The 16985-nt window shown below is 43.5% G+C and overlaps 1 protein-coding gene across 1 annotated transcript; it reads right to left on the bottom strand.

The window, feature by feature from the left end:
* Window positions 1-240: 240 nt before the first annotated feature.
* Window positions 241-3990, bottom strand: LOC127307019 (probable aquaporin PIP2-2). Its single transcript, XM_051337715.1, has 4 exons — window positions 3565-3990; window positions 3155-3450; window positions 1285-1425; window positions 241-643 (listed from the first exon to the last, which is right to left on the bottom strand). The coding sequence occupies exons 1-4, from the start codon at window positions 3878-3880 to the stop codon at window positions 536-538; spliced, it is 861 nt and encodes a 286-aa protein (XP_051193675.1). The 5' UTR covers window positions 3881-3990; the 3' UTR covers window positions 241-535.
* Between the last annotated feature and the right edge of the window lie 12995 nt (window positions 3991-16985).

Genomic DNA, 16985 nt, shown 5'->3' with positions numbered 1-16985 from the left:
TTTCGAATGTCCGTGTCTTTGGTATAGTCGTATAGATTAATTATTATAAAAAAGACTAATTGTTAATAATCTAGAGCAGAATATTTTAGATGAAAGCGCAACAACTTTGGAGTTGAAATAAGTTACACCCAATTATCCTATATAAAAAAAGTTTCACCCTGTTGCGCACACAGATTCAGCAGAGAAGGGTGTGCTTCACAATACTCCATGAAGATGCAAGTAGTACTTCAAGCATAAACAGGACATAGTAACAACTGTTTGATTCCAAAATCCTTCAAATGCATGCATACAGGTATAGCAAAGGAAACACACTTGTTGGAACAAAAACAGCAGCAAATATGGCGAGCACATCAACATATGAACGGAGGGTCACATCGAGACTATATGCAGTAGAATCGACAAGCCGAAGAACGGTAGCAGCCGACGATGCGAAGACTGAACTGGACAAGCGATATGCTGGAGGTGGCCTTCTACTGGGCATATATCTACACTTCACAGGCACCCCCTTGCGCGTCCGTTCCGAGCGGCGGATAACTTAGTTGCTCCGGTAGGACCCGAGCTTGGCGGCGCTGGCCCTCAGAACGTACTGGTGGTAGGCGGCGGCAATGGCGGCACCGATCAGTGGCCCCACCCAGAAGATCCACTGCACAAAAAAACAGCAATTAGTACGTGTGACGTGGTAGACCAGCGTAAGGAACATAGGCGCCGCTTCAGTATGAACCTTTTGCATAATTAAAATATCCAAGTAATATTTAATCACTTATCCTCTAACGACTTGACTAGCTGCGGTTAGAAGAACTGAAAACTAAACATAGTTAAATCATTTGGACGATGGTGACATTTCAGCAGATTTACGGAAAAAACTTCTTGTTAACGTAAGATGTGAGGGAGTGGGAAGGGATTAGGTTACATATTGCCTTAAGTCAGTGGACGAGTTCTCTAAAAAATGAAGTCAGTGGATGAGTATGTCATGCATAACCTAAACAAGTGCTTTAAGCAGGCAGTTCGAATGGCGATAGATTAAATTTTGGTGTGAGCTAGCTGTTCAATTTGGCCAGCCTTATCCTGCCGTTGGTTTGCAATAGTCTTAATAATTCTGAGCCTTTTTCTGTAATATCCATTGTGATCGTTAATTCACTAGTTAGAGTTTAATTTATCTAGTACCGGTTGATTGAGAACTCTCACCAAATGCCAAATATGCTATGGCACTTCTTAATTGTACTAGCAAAATAACATGTATTTTCCAAGAGACAGATGACACATATTGGTAATATGTATACATACTTGGTCATCCCAGGCCTTGTCAGTGTTGTAGATGACCGCAGCTCCCAGGCTTCTCGCCGGGTTGATACCGGTGCCGGTGATGGGGATGGTGGCCAGGTGGACCATGAACACGGCGAATCCGATTGGAAGAGGAGCCAGCACCTGAGTAGTTGGTAAGTTCATAACACTCAGTTCAGATCATCAAACACATGCAAATCTTACGCTGCTAGCATGCACGTTGAGCAGTTACATCAAGAAACTAACTATAGCAAGCTTCTTTGTCAATATTATATAGAGTAGCTAACTAAGAATGGAATTATAATATTATTTTCAAAATTGAATATGCTTTGCAAGACAAGGACTAGAAAGGGACGGTTCCCCGAATCTGAAATACGCCCAGGCAGCCATCGTTTTGATAGAATTTTCTCTTGGTTTTTTGCAATGTGTTCTTATCTCAAGGAATATATGTCGCCATTAATTGGTGGAGATCATTTGCGATTCGCCACCTCAAATTTGCTGTAGGCGATACGGCGAGACAGGGACTACTATTTGATCGAGTGAGAGAATCTTCCTATCTGCCTATTGGCAGGCACAGGCAGTGCATCAGACAAGAAGATACATTTGCACATGCATGTGCGTGATGTAGAGCGGCTTGAAAGTTTTGGTCCATTGGTGTTGCTTGATTTTTTTATGAACTTTAATCTTTAGGTGCACTAAAATGCTTAATTTGTCAGGATTGACGAACTTGTTTGGCCTAGTCCTGTATATGCATTCTGTGTGAACAGGTGCTTGGAGAGCTGCATCCCAAATAAAGCGTTTTTTGGAACCTGGGTACGGTGGAACCCATTAAACTTATACCAGCAGTAACTTACGTATAGTTGATTCGACCCGGCCCTAAGTTATACTGTAGAATTTATTGTGTGGATGAGTCTTCTTCATACTATTTGTGTGAAACTTGTCATTTTCCCCGAAATAACATACTTTTGAATTTGGGTATAAAAAATGGCATGCACATACATATGTGCATCCTCTACATGCAAAAGTTTTGATTGAAATTTTTGGAGATCCGGAAATACGTATTTCCGGCCGGCACGGTGAAACGGGTTCCGGAGTACCCGGGTTCCATCACGTATTTCTATATCCCAAAAGTATTTTGCTAGTATAGCACCGGTAGAAGGAACTCAGAATATCATATAAATATTCAATTATATGATATTTGAATCCCGCGAGCCATGCATTGGATCCGTATGTAGTTCTACCTACAGCCGGAGGAGCTGCGGCAAGACATGCACTCCGGGTGCAACCGTTTGGAAACGGTAGCATGGGATTTGTGCAACCAATTTGGCTGGCGTCCTATTAGTAGGATAGCATGTTGATATAATAGATGGCCTGCTTATCTATCCTTAGATGGTTGATACATTCATCCACGGTATGTGACCCATGAGATGTAATAAGTTGTTTGGATACTTGGCTACTTTTAATAATTTTGAAATAAAAGCAGAGGCTGGGGCATATTTCCCCATTTCAAAAAATATAAATATTCAATTATTTTACCAGCAATTCGAGTTTAACTTACAAGGACATTAAATTAGTTGCACTAGAATGTTTAATTAATTGTAGGTAAAACCTTGCATCCATAGGTGCATGGAAAGTGCTATGTGGTATCAATAAAAAAGTTTAAAAGACTGTATGGCAGGATCGACCATGTACAGTCTATTTCTGAAGGTTCCTTGCAAAGTTGTTAGAATGTTTTCCCGATACATTATTAAAGCAAGTTGTTCGAATGCCATGTCAAAAGCAGAGTAAGTACAAGGTCAACGACTTCGACAACACTCGCTGGCCATATAGCATAACCCAGAAGCATTAATTCCACCGTGATCAATGTACTCACCGGGATGTGGGAGTCGCGGGCGTTGCGCTTGGGGTCGGTGGCGGAGAAGACGGTGTAGACGAGGACGAAGGTGCCGATGATCTCGGCCGCGAGCCCGGTGCCCTTGGAGTAGCCTGCGCTGAGCTCGTTGGCGCCGCCGCCGTACCGGACGTAGTATGAGCTCTGGAAGCCCTTGACGAGCCCCACGCCGCAGATGGCGCCGAGGCACTGCGCGATGATGTAGAGCAGCGCCCTGATGAGCGACACCTTCCTCGCCAGGAACAGCCCGAACGTCACCGCCGGGTTGATGTGTCCACCTGCATCCATGCACAGTCGAGAGAACAGTTTCAGTCAGACACACGCTTGCATGCGCGCATATAGCACGAAATTGCACTTGGTTACAACTGATCGGTGATGGGTGGACGAATTACCTGAGACGCCAGCGGTGCAGTAGACGAGGACGAAGATCATGCCGCCGAAGGCCCAGGCGATGCCGAGGATGCCGACGCCGCTGCAGGCGGCGTCGGTGGTGTTGACGGTGGGGTCCGACTGGTGCTTGTAGCCGATGACGGTGGCGACCGTGATGTAGAGGAAGAGGAGCGTGGCGACGAACTCGGCGATCACCGCGCGGTACAGCGACCACTTGGTGAGCTCCTCGAAGTCGACGATCGGCGCCGGGGGAGGGTCCGAGTAGTCCTTGGCCGAGAACTCGCCCCCCTCGGGTGCCGCCTCAATGTCCTTCGCCATTGCTAGCTTGATTAACTAGTGCCCTGCCCTGTGAGCTGTGTTTGCTGCAGTTGTGTGTGGTGTGAGGCGATAGGAGAGAGCTCAGGTATATATGGGGAGCCAGAGCGAGCTCATCATCAGCTCGACTTTGGCTTCGTTAAGGGCGGGGCAGATTGATTATTAGTGAGGGATAAGGTTTTGTGCTTAATTTAGGGGAGATTTTGGTTATAATTTGCCGCCCACAACCGACTATGCCATCATCGATAGGTCATTTCGGAGCCTAATGATCGAACTGGTGGCTAGCGATCAATCGGAGGGGCTATTTTCTAAGGCACTATGCGCGCTTACGTACTGTTGTACTACTGCTCTGGAAAAAAGAATACGTAGAAAGGTCAGAAAGCACATCACTTATGGCAGCTTCTAATTTAGCTAGCGTGGTCAGTAACTCATCAGCGGTGATGGTATATAGCGACGTTTAGCTAGGTGTTGGTATGCAGCGGGTTAGGCAACGGCTAAAGGCTTGCGATTATCTTCTTGGAGCAATATCAGCGATGAGTTCGTTCAGAATGCACGCATGCATGCAGCTAATAACAGCACATCCATGATATGCACTCCACTACTAAGCACATGCATACTGCTCAATACATCCTCTACATATCCAAACATTTTTTAGTGGTGGAACTCCCAACAATTCGGCAGTTCAACTCCTATAGTATAAGTATACTCTATCTTTTAGGGAACAATTCAGTATAGATAGTGGTATCTTTCTATAAGTAATACAAAGTTCAGTATATCCAGGCACCAATGGAGATGCTCAGAAACTTGATTGACGGTAGTAGCAATAACAAACAAAGACAGCGAATCGTTGCTAGGAAAGACAGCTTGACAAGCTACATACATATGGAGATTCTCATCACTAGCTCGATTAGTTGCAACCTGCAAGCTGTATGAGGCGACAGCTGATTAGCTATCTGTCCTCCTCTTCTCCCCGAGAGAAAAACGTGCCCCTCAAATGTCAAGGCCGACCACAGCTCGTTCAGTCTCTGTCCCAAACCACAAACCCATCGTTACTCATGCCGTCTAATTTATTCCAACAAATCAACAAGGTTTATCTAAACAAAAAGCATTTTCCACGGCCACTTTTGCAGCTTGAGTTGTTGTCTTTATGATTTGTGGTTTCTTCTCGTCTCTTCGCGCAGCTTATGGCCTCTCTGTCACTCGTCTATACATGCGCTAATTATATGGTTCAAAGCCATTAGGCCACTCTCCTTTTTTTTCGCTTACGAGCAAGATCGCTTTCTGTGATCAAGACAAGTATAACGACGAAACAGATAGGCGCACAACGGTTCCCCTGTCTGCGAATATTTCTTTAAGATTTCGGTGTTGGACACTTCGATCGATGACATCTCCTTCATCTCCCATTCTTTCCGCGCCAACTCTTTTTTCCCGTACAAATAAACACCGTCGAGAAGCACAGCTTACGTATTCTCATACGTCCATACGGAGCCTAGGGGACACGTGGGCGTACGCTGACACTCAGATTTACAATATCCGGAACCGTCTTGAGCGACCTGACAATCCGACGCTGCCACCTACGATCCCGTGGCTGGAAAGAACCGGGCGGCTCGGGTCACTCTCGCGGCCCCAATCATTTTGATTTCCAGATGCTCCTCATCGCCCTAGCTATAGCTACAACCCTGACGCGATTATATTCCCAAGCACTAACCGTAGGACAGGAGTTTGCTATCACACGCTAAAAAGGTCTAGCAGACTAATACTGAATGTAAATTGCACTGAATTGTATCTCAATTTCTTCGTGTTGTTCTCACACCATGTAGAAAAATGTAGAACTCTAATATTTTGTTGTGTATTGATTTGATTCTTGCAGGGATATATAGAGGTGCAATGAGGGGGATACTTGAGTACAACCACGCAACACACATCACAATTTTTTTTTTCAAACGGGCTACCCCTTTCCATTACTGCAACATAACGGAAATACATGATTTCAAACTAGACACAACCACGCAGCAAAAGGGAACGGGAAAGAGGTCTCTCGCACCATCAGGAAACCCGCTGATAGATGCTCCAAATCGAGCATCCACTACGGGGCAAAAACATGATAGCACTACAATAACATCTGACGAGAAGTTCAGCACAACACACCCACAAACATCAATTATTACAAGTTCAAATAACAAATGAAAACATCACTTAGGGAGCTAAAGAGCAACAACATCAAGGAGCTTGAATCATCAACACTCTTGATCCATCCTGAGATTCATTAGCAGCGTTGCCAGCGGTGATGTTTTAGGTCAGAAGTGCCACTTTGTCCATCAGCATTTTTGCCCCAACCTTGATCTTCCCAGCATCAACTTTTTCATACAAACCTGCCCGGTACATCAAAAAAGAACACGCCGTGTATATTATTGCCACATGATTCTTAAGCACATAACCTTCAAAAGTTGTCTTGTTTGTGGTAATCCAAATGGATCAAAAGATAGCAGCCATAAGCAGGGTAAAGAATTTTCTATCTCAAGGAAAATAAGCATACAACCATCCAGAGCATGCCACCTATTTGAAGGGCAGCTATTAGCTCCCACACGTTCACCAACACAACCCCAAGTGGTTCTTCCAATAGCACACGAGAAAAAAAAAAGATCTATACTCTCACAGTTGTCACAGAAGGAACAGAAAGGAGACCTAGTCCATTTTCTCTTCTTAAGGTTATCGCTGGAATAACATCATAACCAATTTGCCACATGATTTTTTTTTATTTTCAGAGGTATCTGGGCTTTCCATTTATTTTTAGGCCCAGCAAGATTTTGGTTCGAGCTTCTTATACATAGAAGCAGTAGAAAACCACTTGTTACTACATAACTTCCATCTAACCTCATCAAGATCATTAGATCTAGGTAACTGGATAATAGCAAACTTTATCTCATTCCACTGATTGAGCAGGTCAACAGAAACCTTCTTCTAAAGGGACTATTAAAATCTGTAGAAACCACATGATAGAAGGTAACCCCCTGGGCTAAACTAATATTAAACAAGAGATGATACTTTACAGATAGACTCTCACCATTTAACCAGGGATCTAACCAGAATCTATCAAGATCACCTTTTTTCAACACCACCTCTCTCCCCTGAAGATAATGCTCTTTTACTTTCAACAGAGCTTTCCAACAAGGGGAATCATTAAATCTGGGCTTTACAGATGACATAGTTTCATTTCTCATATATTTTTGCTTCACAATTCTTTGCCCTAACCCATCTTGGGTTTCTAGCATCCGCCACCATTTGGTGAGAAAACTAATGTTCTGCTTCCTAAGGTCCTTCACCCCCGCGTCCCCTTTTTCTTTTGATTTACAAACCTTTTCCCACTTAACCATCCAGTAGGCTTTCTTCTTCTTCCTACCAGCCCAAAAAAACCTTCTCCTATGTTTTTCCAACTTTTCAACAAAGGTTTTGTTCAACAGAAACATTTTCATATAGTAAGAAGGGATGCCAGAAAGACAGTCATCTAATAAAGTAAGTCTTCCACCAGAGGATGTAGAATCACAAATCCAGGAGCCCGACGTTTTTATCATTTTTTGCATCAAGAAAACCTCAATCAGTATTTTTCAGATTTGAAAAAGTCAGAGGAAACCCTAAATATTTCATAGGTGACTTGCCGATTTGACAATTAAACATATTAGAGTACGTTTCCATGATATTAAGATCACCACCAATCACCAAAATCTCACTCTTCGGGTAGTTAATCTTTAACCCTGACATCAACTCAAACATAGAAATCAACAATTTCAGTTTTACAGCCTGCTCTACATCGTGCTGGATACAGAAAATTGTATCATAAGCATATTGTAAAATTGCCACTCCTTTGTCAAGAATATCACTAGCAAACCCAGTTATGAGATTATTTTCCTGGGCCCTAAGGACCATCTTTGTAAGACAAAGAATTGGTGAGAAGGGATCACCTCGTCTTACTCCCTTAGCACTTTGGAAGTAAGGATCCACCACATTACTCTGATGGGTTCGTTGCATAAAAAAAATTCTACCGCAAGAACGAATAAAACCAAGATCCAATCTAGGAAAAAACCATCAAGATCTAATCTACTAGATCTAAACAACGAGAAAGATTGGATCCACATACCCTTGTAGATCGCTAAGCGGAAACGAGATCGGATCTCGTGGGTGATGTAGTCGTACACTTGCCGATCTCAAGATCGCGATGACGATCCCTCCGGTGCTGCAATCGAGCAGCACCTCCGTACGCGGTCACACGTACAGCTCGATGAAGACACCTTCTTGTTCTAACAAGCGGAGAGATGTGGTAGATGAAATCTAGTCCAACAGCACGACAGCATGGTGGTGGAGATTTGCGCGAACAGGGCTTCATCTGTTGGGTGAAAGAAACTAGGAAAAACAAGAAGAAAACGGAGCACGGAAGCAGCCAAAAATCTCATCTGGCTATGTGCGCGTCGTCCTGTTTATATAGGCGCGCAGGCGCGCGTACCAAGCCAAGCTTGGTTTGGCCGATTGACAAGGCAGCAAGGCGCACGATCGGTCAAACATACAGCGATCGCTGCCTTGGCCTAGACTTGGGCCTTGAGGCGTGCGTGCGGCCGGCCGGCCGGCCCTTGCTCTCCTTTTTTTTTTCTTTTGTCTTTTGCCAATTTTTTTTGATAGTTTGTCTACATGAACTACTTAATTGGCTCATTAGAAAAATTTGTTATAGACTATTTTTAGCCTCATATTTATTTCTACTAAAATAAATAAATATTAATATTTACTAATTTAATTAATTAATAAATTATTAATCATCTTCCCGGAACAATTTCGTAACTCTCCAAAACTATTTATTTAATTCCGAAACTACCCCTAGCAACATCGCAACATCTTCTCGACACGCCCCTTTACTTCTAGTCAAAGGTCTAGAGACATCAGTCTCTTTATTATTTTCACCACTTTTTCTCTTACCCTTCCTAGGCTTATCCATTCTATAAACATTCAAAATAGGATTTTCATCATGCCATTCTAAAGAAAGGGTGGTAGTTAGATCATTGTCATGTTGCACAACTAAATTTGTCTGTTTTTGGTTATTTTTATCCATCAAATTATTTCTAGCCTTTTCCATTTTTTTCAATAGATCTATTTCTTCAAAACTATCCGAAGGGAAAACTACCTCCATTTTGCTAGCCTTTTCAAGAATTTATGCATTAGATATCACATGAAAAGAATGTGTTGACTGTAACAGTTCAGGTTCAAAATTACCTTCAAAGTTTCTCTTCTTCATCCGATTGATGGCCTTGTCCATAATAGACTCTTTATCACTTGAACTCTTGCGAAGGTTGAATCTCAGTGATGACCCACAAGTATGGGGGATCGCAACAGTCTTCGAGGGAAGTAAAACCCAATTTATTGATTCTACACAAGGGGACTAACAGCGGAGTTGTCAATTCAGCTGCACCTGGAAACAAACTTGCTCGCAATAGTTTATCAGTAGCAACAGTTTTATAGCAGTAGCAGTAGTGAAATATAAGCAGCAGTGTAATAAAGACAGTAGTAGTGATTATAGTAAACAACATGATTAAAATACTGTAGGCATAGGGATGGATGAACGGGCACTGCATGGATAAGATAACTCATGTAATAATCAAGACAAGACATTTGCCGATAATAATAAAACAGTATCCAAGTACTAAATAACCATAGGCATGTGTTCCGTATATAGTCGTACGTGCTCGCAATGAGAAACTTGCACAACATCTCTTGTCCTACCAGCCGATGGCAGCCGGACCTCTAGGGAAACTACTGGTAATTAAGGTACTCCTTTTAATAGAGTATCGGAGAAAAGCATTAACACTCCGTGAACACATGTGATCTTCATATCACAGCCTTCCCCTCCGGTTGTCCCAATTTCTGTCACTTTGGGGCCTCGGGTTCCGGACAACAATATGTGTATACAACTTGCAGGTAAGATCATAAAACAACGAATATCATCATGAATCAATAACATGTTCAGATCTGAAATCATGGCACTCGGACCCTAGTGACAAGCATTAAGCATAACAAGTTGCAACAATATCATAAAAGTACCAACAACGGATACTAGGCACCATGCCCTAACAATCTTATGGCTATTACATGAACAATCTCATCCAATTCCTACCATCCCCTTCAGCCTACAATGGGGATTTACTCACACATGGATGGGGGAAACATGGATGGTCGATGGAGAGGCGTCGGTGGCGATGATGGCGATGATCTCCTCCAATTTCCCGTCCCGGCAGGGTGCTAGAACGGAGTTTCTGATCCCGAAATAGGGTTTTCGATGGCGGCGGAGTTCTGGATGTCTTTTGGAAAATTGGTCGAAACCCCGTGCGTTTTTAGGTCAAGGGATTTAAGTAGTCCAGAGGGGAGCGCCAGGGGGTGGCCGAGGCGGCGTCCCCATGTGGCGGCGCAGCCAGGGGCCCACCGCGCCGCCACGTGGTGTGCGCGCCTCGTGGCCCCCCCTCCGTCTCGTCTTCTGGCTCCGTGAGTCTTCTGTAAAAATAGGCCCATTGCAATTATTTCCGGGGATTTTCCTGAAAGTTGATTTTCTGCACAAAAATAAGACACCAGGGCAATTCTGCTAAAAACAGCGTTAGTCCGTGTTAGTTGTATCCAAAATACACAAATTAGAGGCAAAACAATAGCAAAAGTGTTCGGAAAAGTACATACGTTTTGGACGTATCAACTCCCCCCAAGCTTAGCTTATTGCTTGTCCTCAAGCAATTCAGTTTACAACTGAGTGCGATAAAAGAACTTTCACGAACACATTTGCTCATATGATGTATATATTCTCATTATATGGACGAGTACTTAGGCAACTCATAATAAGATAAATGCAAATAAAGTCATCTAATAGTTATGTCAATCATGAAAAAGATACCAACAAACTAATAATAAGCATCATGAAACATATCTATCAGCAAGATTGCAATGCTCATAAAAAGATATGATAAAGTGGTATCTCGCTTGCCCATATTTGTACAGCAAAACATAAATGCCCAGGCACCTCTGAAGTTCATGGGAAGACTAGAAGTAAAGATTATCAAAGATAAAAGCATCAAAATCATACCACAGTTAACCATATTCTTGGACAAACATATTACACTAAGAATGACAATTATGCTCTCAAGAAGGTGCTTAAAGAAAGGATGGTGACTCAACATAAAAGTAAAAGAGTGACCCTTCGCAGAGGGAAGCAGGGATTAACATGTGCTAGAGATTTTCATTTTTTTAAACAGAAGTAAAATTGTTTTGAGAGGTGTTTGTTGTTATCAACGAATAGTAGTGGGCACTCTAACTACCTTGTCAACCAGACTTTCAAGAGCGGCTCCCATGAAGGACGTTATCTCTACCAGCAAGGTAGATCATCCATCTTCTCTTTTGTTTACACATGTATTTTAGTTTCATTATGGATGACACTCCTCCCAACCTTTGCTTACACAAGCCATGGCTAACCGAATCCTCGGGTGCCTTCCAACATTCACATAGCATGGAGGAGTGTCTATTTGCAAATTAAGTTGCTTACTGATAAATTAGGGAAAAACATGTGAAGAGAATTATTAATGAAAGTTGTAATTAATTGGGGCTGGGCACCCCGTTGCCAGCTCTTTTTGCAAAATTATTGGATAAGCAGATGTATATGCCACTAGTCCATTGGTGAAAGTCTGACTGACAAGATTGAAAGATAAAACACCACATACTTCCTCATGAGCTATAAAACATTGACAAAAATTGAGAAGTACTTTGAAGGTTTTTAAGGTATCACATGAAAATTTACTTGGAATGGTTTGAAATGCCATGCATAGGTATTTATGGTGGACACTTTGGAATAACTTGGTTTTCAGGGATTTGGAAGCACGAGCAGCATTCCCGCTCAGTACAAGTGAAGGCTAGCTGTAGACTGGGAAGCGACAATCAAGAGAGCAATAACCGTCATAATCATGCTTGCGACAAAATAAAATTAACTGAGGCATAAAAGTGATACAAGAACTTTGAAGCAAAGTAAATCATCGAGGCTTAATTGACTTTTTGTTTTTCAGTCATATGCATGCGTGAGCATGTGCCAAGTCAATTCAGATGAATTATTCAGAGGAGGATACCACAATGTCATACCTATCTATGAATAAAACAATGCAAGCAAATATTTATGACATGCTACTCATTATTAATAAATTGGAGCTAAACATGAGAGATCATGAACTACTAGACTTTCATTAAATGACATATACCTCACATGAACCAACTAAGCATGCTCACATGGATGAGTATATGTATAAAAATGAAAACAAATAGAGTTCATACCAGCCTCTCACCACAGTCGAGTTGTCGTAGATCGTCATTATTGCCTTTCACTTGTGTGGCTTGAATAATATGAAATGAAAACCAAGCTCCAACCACCGGAGACCGCTGAACTCCATAATAAACTTTACAAAACCGAAGAAGAACAAAAAATATTTTTGGTGTTTTCGAATTGGAAACAAGAACAAAAGAAAACAGGCAAACAAAGCAAAATCTTTTTGGATTTTTGAATAAGAAGCAAACTGAAACTAGAAAGTAAAGCATACTAATATTAAATACTAAATAAATAAATAGAGAGAAACAACAGAAATATTTTTGGTCTTTTTGTGTTTTGGAAAACAGAAATAAACAACAAACAACAAAAAGAAAGAAAGAAAATCAAAACATGGATATACAATGTACCGACAAGATATGATATGTAAATGAGTGACATGTCGATGTACCTCCCCCCAAGCTTAGGATTTTGGCCTAAGTGGAGATCAATCCCACGGTGCACATGAGGTGGCGCCTCCGTAATATGATGAAGGAGGATCCTGTCCTTGGTACAAGCTGGAGGATGCACCAGGATACGTGACAGTGTACCCGTCAGAGGGCTCGGCGTCCTTGGAGTCGTGCTGCTGGTGAAAGCCAAGTATCTTCAGCTGCTCATCCACCTCCTCCTTGGAGCGCGACCATGGCCTCCTGTGAACACTGAACAAATCAGCCTGTGGCAAAGGGATTTCCCTCTCATCCCCATCAATAAACAACATTCTATAGACAATATTTTCTAAACTAGAGTCAGTTGTGACAAATTGGTGACCCTTCATAGCAGTAATATCAAGCTTAATAGGAATTAATTTCTCATCACAAGGATCAATAGAAAGACCTAGATATGCAACAATACGTGAAGCAACAATTCCTCCATAAATAGGTCCCTTATTAGATAAGCGACGAGCAATGAGAGCACCAAGATGATAAGGTGTACTTCCAGTAAGCGCAGCAACCAGAAAAGCAAGATGATAACTAGAAATGTTGCTAGTGTTCTCCCTACCAAGAATGCTAGTAGCAAGATATTAAGTGAAATATCTAATGGCAGGGAGCTGAATGTTTCTTATCTTGCCGCGCTGAATGGTACGGTCATCATCGTTGGTAATTTCTCGATAGAGTTCCATCAAAGCTTTGGGGCGGTTCTCGATCTTCTTCGCTGTACCTATAGGAGTAATGTCCAATGCAGCACAAAAATCACCCAATTTCATAGTAATAGGCATATCATAAATCTTAAATTTAACTGATGGTGTGAAAGGTGAGTTGCTAAATTTGAAGCTTTCAACAAAGATTTTAGTTAGCATATAAAATTGATCACTCTCATCTTCCATATAGGTAGACAAGCCCACCCTATTAATGAGAAACAAGAAGTCATCATGTAGCCATGCATTACGCAAAAAGTCAGTGCACGGAAAAGATGAAGCATTAGGAACCCCATTGTCCTCCTCTTCTTCAAAGCTAGGTGCAATGACATCCTCATCATAGGATCGCCTAACTTGAGTAGCTGCCCTTGAAGGCCTTGCCACTCCTGGCGTATCCCTCTCGAACACTTCTCCAAAGGTGTGGCTATGCATTTTCCTTTTCTGAAATTTTTCAACAAACATTATAAAAGTTGATTTTGAGACATATAAATGAGGGAGACTACCATAGGAGCTTGATAGAGTACTAAACATGCATCAAAACTAACTTCTACAACTTAGAACAAGCATGCAAACTCACTTAACATGTCACCTACAGCAGCAAAATACTCAAGATATACACAACTAAACAAAATTCTATTTGGATAATCGGAGGAGTCACATACCGGAGAACAATTGCTCCAAATCTCAGTAGCAAAGATGGGCTGAGCAAGGAGATCGAAAACTCGAGCAAGAACAGCAAGAAACTCGGGTTTGAACAATGGTGTCGTGTTTTCCCGTGGAAGAGAGTGGAGCGGTAGGTGGATGAGTGAGTGAGGGGCCAGGTGGGGCCCACACCACAGGGCGGCGCGCCCCCCATGCTGGCCGCGCCAGCACATGGGGTGCAGCCCTGGGGTGCCCCACTGGTCAGCCCCAGGCACTCCCAGGTTGCATTTTGAAAAATAGGACCAGTGGTATAATTTTTGTAAATTTTTGAAAACTTCGAAAAATGCACATTTCTGGGTGTTAAAATAACTGTTTCAGGGCAGAAAAAGATTTTCAAAATTTTAAACAACTAAAGCATCTTGCAAAACAAGTAGTACTACAGAAAGTAAAGAAGTGTGGAGAAAGAAAGAAATGTTGTTTAGCTCTTCCATGCATTTAAAATGTACTTGTTAACAAGGTTGATCAAGTCTTGTCACCAAATAAATTTTATATTGCATAAGAAAAATTAAACCTCAAATCAATCATGTTACCTTATATTGTATTGATATAGATCCAATCATGATATTTTGATATCCTTCTTTAGGCTCATATATAGGACAATCAACAATTCCCACTTTGATAGTTCTCAAATTAGAAATTGTATTAACTCCATATACTTTATCAATCTTCTTGGGAAAATAAACAGTATGCTCCTTGTCATCAACATTGAAAGTAACTTTTCCTTTATTGCAATCAATAACAGCCCCTGCTGTTGGGGGGATGACCCCCGGTATGCCAAAGGCATGCCAAACCGGATGGTTTGAGCCATCAAAGTACCGGTTTAAAGGTTGTTCCGGATAGCGAAGGTTGATTCAGAGAATCATACCGGTATCCCAAGAAGGGGGATATCGGAACTGGCTAAGAACGTACCGGAATACCGGAACAGGCTACACTGTAGCACGTCGGCAAGACTGGTCAAAGATTCTCCCCAGAGCTAGAAGACAAAGATGAGCTAAGCACTTCAGCTTTAATCGAAGCCATGACGCTAAAGGCGAAGGATGACGTAAAAGGTGCCGGAGGATGTCACAGCTCCTGATTAAAGGCATACCGGCATCACCGGTAGCTAAAGTAGCTTTGTAAAGTAATTTGTCTAGTCAAAGATCCCATTAGGGTTTCTTGGGGTTCCTTCCCCTGTAAGCCACCCTCTCCCCTATATAAGGAGAGGGGGCACAGCCCTTCGTGGGCACGACCTAATAGCTATCTGATAGACAGAAACCTGTAAGCACTTGTGATGAAGAAATAGAGAGATCTGGTGTTGTCTTTGTTCTTGAGTTCTTCATCTTCTACCTTCGTCCAAGGCCAAGTTCTTGAGGAATCCATCCGGAAACCTCTCAATCTATACCAAAACCCTCCCCTGAATCCTCTAGCGCACATTCGGCCCCAAGATAAGCCATCCCATGGCATCTGTCTGTTCCCCACGACGACAGTTGGCGCCCACCGTGGGGCCAGCAGCTGCGCTTGGTGGAGATCATATTCGGGCGGGCCTCCTCACCGTCAGCGGCGAGCATGTCGTCACCGCGCTCGTCAACCACATCCGCGACATGCACTTTATCAACGACAACACGGGCTGCTTCTCCAACGGAGGTAAGTTCCCCAAGAACGGCCGCGTCATCGAGTTCGGGAGCATCCTCGTCTACCACGGCACCGTCCCCGAGCGCCAGTGCCTCTCGCCGGTGCTAGTGGCTCCGGATCCGCCAAGATCTACGCTTCGCAGCGACCGCGCCGCCGGCAGCGTCGAGGTGCTGGTTGTTGGCGCGGGCGATGCCGGCAAGGGAGCTGCGGAGGAAGGCGCTGGCCGGACGAAGTCCACGCGCACGACCAAGCCGCCGACCGAGCGCGACCAGGAGGCTGCAGGTGCTTCCGCAGCGCCACCGGAGACTCCTCTCCAAGCGGCCATGAGCGTGCTGGCTACGCCCATCGCGCAGAACATCGACCCGGCAGTGGCTCAGGCGGAGCTGGAGGCACAACGGCAGAAGCTGCTCGCGAACGGCGCCGCCATCGTCTGGGCGCAGCGCGAGCTAAACCTAACCCTACGTGAGTATAACGCTGCCCATGGCTTTGCTTCTGTTAGCGCTCATGCTGCAAGGATACCAGAAAACCGGCTTAGAGCTCACAACTTAGATCAGGATCTGCGTAAGGAGATTCTTGCCGGAAAAAGCACTTCTGCGTCATTGAGCATGGTAGAGAAACCTAAGTACAACAGTCCGGATAAAACCATAAAAGCTGCTAAGGCTGCGGTAGAGCTGTGTGAGTCGCTTTCTGGAGATGCTTTAGCAAAACAACATGAGCGTGTTAGAGAGTTGCTTGATACCATTGAGCAGCAAAACGCTGAGCAGCTGGCTAGGTTAAACAAGGCTGCGGCTTCGAAATCTGTGCATTCAACAAAGAATGCCGGAAGCAAGTCCCATGGGCAGGCATCGTCTCCCCATCCAGACAAGAGAAAAGGAAAAGAGGTAAATGCACAACAGATGGTTGTGTATGATCCGGTTCTTGCCGGAAAACAACAAGCCGGGCGACACGATGCTGGTAGAAAAAGCCAAGGGGCAGATCGTGGTTACGCCAGATATGGCTATGCCAGAGATGAGTATGCCGGTAGAGGTGAAACCGGGAAAAATTATCGTGCACCAAGAGCTGCTTATGCAGAGGAGGAAATGCCTCCGCCAAGGTACCGGCAGGCAAGGGCCGCAGTACCAGAAAGATACGATGAAGCTGATTCAGCAACCGAAAGAATCGGGGCCTACCGGAACCCTTTGGGGGAAAGGTTAGGAGAAAGATGCCTACCAGACCGGGATGCGAGGCACAGGCTGGATAAGATGTACTTATCTGAAATGGTTGAGGCAGAAGGTCCTCCGGGTCCCAAATGTTTT

The sequence above is a fragment of the Lolium perenne genome, chromosome 6 (assembly GCF_019359855.2).
Source record: "Lolium perenne isolate Kyuss_39 chromosome 6, Kyuss_2.0, whole genome shotgun sequence".
NCBI lineage: Eukaryota > Viridiplantae > Streptophyta > Magnoliopsida > Poales > Poaceae > Lolium > Lolium perenne.
The sequence above is the reverse complement of the archived record's forward strand: the minus strand, read 5'-3'. Positions and strand labels throughout refer to the sequence as shown.